Consider the following 6,000-nt stretch of genomic DNA (forward strand, 5'->3'; position numbering starts at 1 on the left):
GTACGTATGTATACGTGAAAATGTATGTCTGTGTATGACCCGTTAGTTCGTAGCCGGCAAAGTCTACGGCAGGGTGCTCCAATTCTTATTTTCAGCCCAACACTTGCAACACTAAATTTAGCAAAGCACACATACTCACACACACACTCATAGCATCACAGAAAAGCTTACACCAGAAAAAAAAACCGGAAATAAACTTACAGAAATTCCTCATCGTTGTTATTGTAATTGTTGTTTCCCTGTTTAATAATTTTGTGCATCTGCATCGCTCTTAAAGTCAAACTCACACTAAGGTCCACTAAGGTTGCCGAATTAAGTGCGTGTTTTTTTTTTTTTTTTGGCGTGGGTGGTTAAACGTCTATTTTTAGCACACGAGAGTAGCAAAGCAAAGCAAAACGACGTGCGAAACGCGAACAGCGAATGAACGGAGGAATGCTTCCGCTTGTTGTTATTGTTTTAACACCAGCTGCACACTGATCGATTCAGTTTGCCTTGTAATGACCACTATTCGCTTATTCACTTCAACACCGAATGCGTGTACGTATTAACTGACGCATTTTCTATTAACATTAATTTACACTTTGTCACACACATATATTTCGTATCATTATTATTATTATTATGCGCTGCGTTGTGTTCGTGTCATTTTTACAGCAAACTAAACTTGGTTGCTTAACAGCACTGATTTCATACCATCTTACAGCACTTACACTATCGATTAAAAGGTAATCGATATCTCAGTGACTAGGGCTGCATTAATAACACGCGCTCTGCTAAAGCCGTAAACACGAGATGGATTTTGATCTGGGCTTCGCCGAGGAGCCAAATAACGCAGCATGGCTAAGTAATCGCTACTTTCCCAGCAAATTAGGCGGCCAGCCGGCGTGGCTAGAATTGGACACGCTGCCAAGTGTAGCACAGCTGCAGTGCAAACAATGCCACTCACAAAAAGCATTCCTCTGTCAACTCTATGCGGCTTTCGAGGATGAGTATAATTTCCATCGCAGCATTTACGTTTTTCTGTGCAGAAATGCCGAATGCCAACAGACTAACAAGGCTGAGTATGTATAGATAAATACTAAAATATGTATCGATTTAAAATTTTCTATTATACTCGGCCAGAAATTTCACCGTTCTGCGCTCACAGCTGCCGTTGAAGAATAAATTTTACTCAGAGGAGGAGCCTTCGGAGGATGGTGAGCCCTTGGTTAGAGGAGAATACCTTTCTCCATTTTAGCCCATTCTTATAAATGTTCCCCATGCTTGCAGCCGGCTATAGGCAGCTCACGGAAACTTTGCGCCGCTTGTGGCTGCTTGGCCCCGCTTGCCTGCAGCCGATGCAAAAACATCAACTACTGTTCCAGCTCCCATCAGCGCGCGCACTGGAAGCAACACAAACCGAGCTGTGCCACTGGCCAGTCAGCACAGCCCTCCACACCGCTTTCAGATATTGAATTTCCCCTATACGAAATAGTTATGGAGCGCGAATCAACAAGTGAATCAGCTGTGAAGGATGAACAGGCTTGCCTGGCTGAGTACGAGGAGCTCTCAGCTAGAGGTCAAACGGGCGAACTTCGTGATGTAACCGAAAAGGAGCTGGACAAATACTTTGGCAATGCAGCTGCAATGGAAGACAAAGCCTTTCAAAGCTTTAAGAAACGAATTGCAGCCGAGCCCGAGCAAATTGTGCGTTACAAACGTGGAGGCGAACCACTGTGGATAGCCAATGTGAGGGACACGATTGAAAGCCAGCTGCAGGAGCTGCCCAATTGCTCGCATTGCGGTGGTCCACGTCAATTTGAATTCCAGCTAATGCCACAAATGTTGACGCTGCTCAAAGACGAAAACCTGGACTGGGGCGTTCTGGCCATATATACCTGTGCGAGTAGTTGTCCCATCAGCGGATACGTGGAGGAGCATCTAATCAAACAGGATATAGTGGGACCAGCTGCAACAGCAGAATAAATGGCTTAAGCTGTTTGGGTTACAGTCTCTGCTGTATGTATACAAACCAATTTTATTTGTTAAAGGACGAAACAAAATGTAAGAAAGAAAAAAGAAATACGGCGACGATCTAAGACAACTAATATGATTACGAGTCTATGCTCACTGGCTACTTTAGTTTGATAATGGGAAAATAGCTATGCTTGCTGAAATCGAACTCTGGCTGACGCTTCACCTCCTTCTGGTGACCACGGGCGAGCACATTCATAACGACGAAATTTGTGCGAGCTATTTGCAGAAGGTCCAGGATCTACAAAGAAAATGTAATGATACCAATCAGATAAAATAGTTGAAATCTTCTCCAGCTCTTACCTCCTGCTCTGGATTCTGTATGCTCTCCAGCACATTGCGTGCCTGATCGAAGTGCTTGGCCGCAAAACTGTACAGCTCCTCGACGCTGTTGAGCATCATATGATCTCGTATATTCTTAAACTCAGCATAGGAAACGGGCGGCGGACTGGTCAGCGGCACAAAGGGCGCGAAACGTCGATTGTAGCGTATCTCCTCATTGTCAAACTTTGACATGGGCAGACGCACGCGTCCGTCTTTGGTTAAGGCGCCCATCGCTTTGTACATGCCGCCGCACAGGCTGAGCAGGGCGTGATAGTAGACAATTTCCTGACGATAGGGACGTTGTTGCTTCTTGTTCTTTTTGGGCTTCGCGGCTTTGCGATTCTTGCCGCCTGAGCCACTATTGCCGCCATTCACTTGAATTCGGCTTTGATGCTCGGCATATTCCTCCTGTGCTAGCAATATATTCTCGGTGCGCGTCAAGGCCGAAACCAGAAATCCGATTAGGAACTCATAAGGATACCAATAGATGTAGAGAAACTCGTGCACGGCATACAGCTCCAGCTCAAAGCCGGACATCAAATAGATGAGCATTGCACGAAAACAGTTGTAGAGCACCCAAGTGGAGAAGTGGGTGCTATGCTTCAGCGCCGTTGCATGCGACTCGTTACCCTCCATGGCACGATCGTTGGCCATCTGATTCATCAGCGAATCCAATCGTGCCGCATCTACCTGCAGCGGATCGAAGTTCTCAATCAGGTGCGCCAGCTTATCGCGCTGTCGAGCACGATTAAAGCCGCAAAGACGTATAAACTGATTGAAGGTTTTCATGTTGATGCAGTAGCGAAAGAAGGTTTCCAAATGCTGCTGCACCTTGGGATCGTTGGCCACCGGATGCTTGGGGTTCAGTACTGGCGGTGAATTGAAGGCCTGCACCGAATGCCTCAAGAATTGTTTCATCGACTGTTTGCCATGGGCCAAGAGGATGCTCGAGTTGAAGAGGCTCTGCAGCACGCTGCGTGAGAGAATGCAGTGTCCCGACTTACGGCTGTATTCAATAAAGAAGTTCTAGAAGCAAATAAACAAATTAATATAAATGCCTAAGTAACTCTCTCCTGATTGTTGTTACCAGCGCTGAGTAGTAGTCCTTGTACCTGATCACTTTGCAGGCGTACTTAAAGCGCGCCACCATCTCCTCCAGAAACTGATAGCTGGCGGGACGTTCGCGTATTTTGATGCTGCGTGGAAACGTAGGCGGCTGGCTTCTGTCATGTATGCGCGGCGAGAAGCCCATGGGATTGGGTGCCTCAGCTGAAAGTGTTTCGAAGTTATTCACTCACTATTCAGTGTTATAGAGACCTGGATACTTACAACCCTCCACGGGCTGTGTGCCACGATCGATGGTGCGCTTGATGAGCGGCAGCAGCTCGGAAGCCACATTGAGATTCTTATAAATCTCATTGACTGCCTCCTCGGCACTGTCGGCGCCCGGCATCAGCTCCACCTGGTAGATGGCTTGAAATAAATGGCGCATGAAACGCAAACGATGCACCACAGCCATCAGATTTTGATTTTCAGTGGACGTCAGTTGCTTGCACTTGCGCACCAGCTCATCCTCCACCTCCTTCAAAAGACCGGCAATCGTAGAGGGCTGTGCTTTTTCCGCTGCCAGCAGCGCCGAATTGCCATACAATTGAAAGTCCTCTTCCTCGTTAACGGCAGCCAGTATGATGATGTTCTTAATGACCACGATGAGATTACGCACAGCGGTGCAGAAGACGCGCAGCGCCTTATCCTGAATCTGCGACGGGGCATGCAGATAGAGGCAGGTGAAGAGCACTTGATCCATCGAGTTGCCCTCTAGCCAAGAGACCAAGCAGGCAAAAAGCGCATCAAAAATGCCAATCAGCTCGGCCGGCTCCAAGCCGTCCAGCTTAATAGCACCCATCTGAAATGTACAGAAAAACTATGCTGAGGATCCCGTCACAGGCATTTCTCACTCACCGCTACGGCAGCTTCAAAGGAGGGCGGAGGCAAATCGAATTTATCGAAGCCCATGCCCACATCCATCTTGGGATCCATTATCTCTATCGCAGACATAGCCTCAAATAAACCGAAGAGCATATCCTGGGCGAGCTCGCCGGGCAACAGCTCGGAGCACGCATCGTGGAACTCATCCGTCACGTCCACCCAACCATGTATGGGATATTGTGTAATGTCTTCGGCGGCGCTGCCGCCGCGTATTGCACGTTGTACTTCGCTGTCCGCAAATCCACACTCACTCATGCTCCATTCGTCTGGATCGTTGCTATTTTGCTCCCGTTCCATGTCTCGCTGCTCAGCTGTTGTGCGCATTGAAGATACAGAGGCAGAGGCAGCGGCTGCAGCAGCTGCTGCTGCTGCTGCGGCGGTCGCTGCCTGAAAATCTGTTGGCTGCTCGCTGGCGTAAGTCCCGTGCATTGTCCTTTATCGCCCAGGTGCTTGGCAAATTGTTGCTTCTGTTTATTGCTATTACTTTTTGTGTTATGAATCGTCTTTTACTTTTTTCGTGCCGTGCATCTAAGATTTCTGTTAGTGCTGTAAGGCGCAGCGCAGAGCACAGAGTACTTACCTATGCGCACTTGACAGCACTGTGTTTGCTTGGCGCCAAACACGTTACAAATTCAAAGAATATGTAAAAATAAATAAAACTATTGAAAACAGTCTAGAAGCATACTAATAAAATATGATTCCAACAATAGTGTTATTACGTTAGGTAAACACTCTAACACAACTTCTAATGTTATTCTCTCTTTTACGCATTTGTGCTCAGCTTCTAACATTTTGCTCAGTGTGAACGGCAGTGTTGATAAAGAGCACATAAAGTGCACAGCAGTTGTCAAGTACATTTAACAGCACTATAACATGGCGCCAAACTCAATTCAAATTCAAAGCACATGTAAAATCGAATCAAGCATTTACAAACTGTCTAAAAGCATGCTACATAAATTAACTCGCTATAATGCACATAAATATTGTTGCATAATATTTTATTGAAATTATATTATATATTTGTAATATTGTTATATATTTATTAATATTTGCATTTTTTATTAAACAAGTGCTCCCATTTAGGGCAAAAATTACCGCGAATTATATATATATATATATTTTTTTTATTTTTTTTTTTAATACATAGAGTATAGACTGTTATCTCATGCAGTCATTAAGTAATCCATATGAATGAATTGTGAATGCAGCAATATTTTTTTTAACACGTTTCGTTTTAAAATAATAATGCTGACTACACAAAATATATTTCTATATGGATATGATTAATTTGGCTGACAGGCCATAGCTCCATAACATTTTTGGCTGATAAGAAATTAAAACTGCCCCCAGTTACTGCTGAGTACTTGCTCAACCATTGTTATCGCAAACATTTTGTATTTACTCAAATGCCGTATGTGAACAGCGACTAGCGCTGCCTTATCAAATGCCCTCAACTGTTATCGGTCGCGCTCCAATTTGAGTGGAAAGTGGGAAAGCTCGCTCAGAGCCCTGTCTGGCTCTCGCTCTCGCACGCACGCCCTCTCTCTTTCTCTCTCGCATCAGCAGTGCGCTTTAGTTTGTCTCCACAATTTGGGGGTTGGCCGTGAGTTGAGTGCTTCGAATGCCCAAATAACGGCAGAATTGAGTGGCGCAAAAGCATTTCACCAATGCGAG

General features: G+C 45.6%; 2 protein-coding genes across 4 annotated transcripts; one reads left to right on the forward strand and one right to left on the reverse strand.

Annotated features, from left to right (window-relative positions):
* Positions 1-294: 294 nt before the first annotated feature.
* Positions 295-5,077, reverse strand: Naa35 (N-alpha-acetyltransferase 35). 3 transcript variants are annotated; one of them, XR_016270599.1, is made up of 7 exons: positions 4,907-5,077; positions 4,300-4,854; positions 3,667-4,243; positions 3,425-3,606; positions 2,317-3,363; positions 2,013-2,254; positions 295-1,948 (listed from the first exon to the last, which is right to left on the reverse strand). XR_016270599.1 is itself a non-coding variant. In XM_018011559.2 (6 exons), exons 2-6 carry the CDS (start codon positions 4,753-4,755, stop codon positions 2,114-2,116), a joined length of 2,403 nt encoding a protein of 800 aa, XP_017867048.1. In that variant the 5' UTR covers positions 4,756-4,854; positions 4,907-5,077; the 3' UTR covers positions 1,979-2,113. The 3 variants fall into 3 exon arrangements, 2 of the variants coding, with proteins under 2 accessions (XP_017867048.1, XP_089327930.1); XM_018011559.2 differs by lacking the exon at positions 295-1,948 and having other exon boundaries at positions 1,979-2,254; XM_089471804.1 differs by lacking the exons at positions 295-1,948; positions 4,907-5,077 and having other exon boundaries at positions 1,979-2,254; positions 4,300-4,900.
* Zfrp8 (Zinc finger protein RP-8) lies at positions 793-2,087 on the forward strand. Its single transcript, XM_018011567.2, has 3 exons — positions 793-1,061; positions 1,123-1,207; positions 1,270-2,087. Exons 1-3 carry the CDS (start codon positions 793-795, stop codon positions 1,963-1,965), a joined length of 1,050 nt encoding a protein of 349 aa, XP_017867056.1. The 3' UTR covers positions 1,966-2,087.
* Positions 5,078-6,000: the final 923 nt, after the last annotated feature.

The sequence above is a fragment of the Drosophila arizonae genome, chromosome 5, assembly GCF_054131065.1.
Source record: "Drosophila arizonae isolate 15081-1271.41 chromosome 5, UAZ_ARI_1.0, whole genome shotgun sequence".
Taxonomy (NCBI): Eukaryota; Metazoa; Arthropoda; class Insecta; order Diptera; family Drosophilidae; genus Drosophila; species Drosophila arizonae.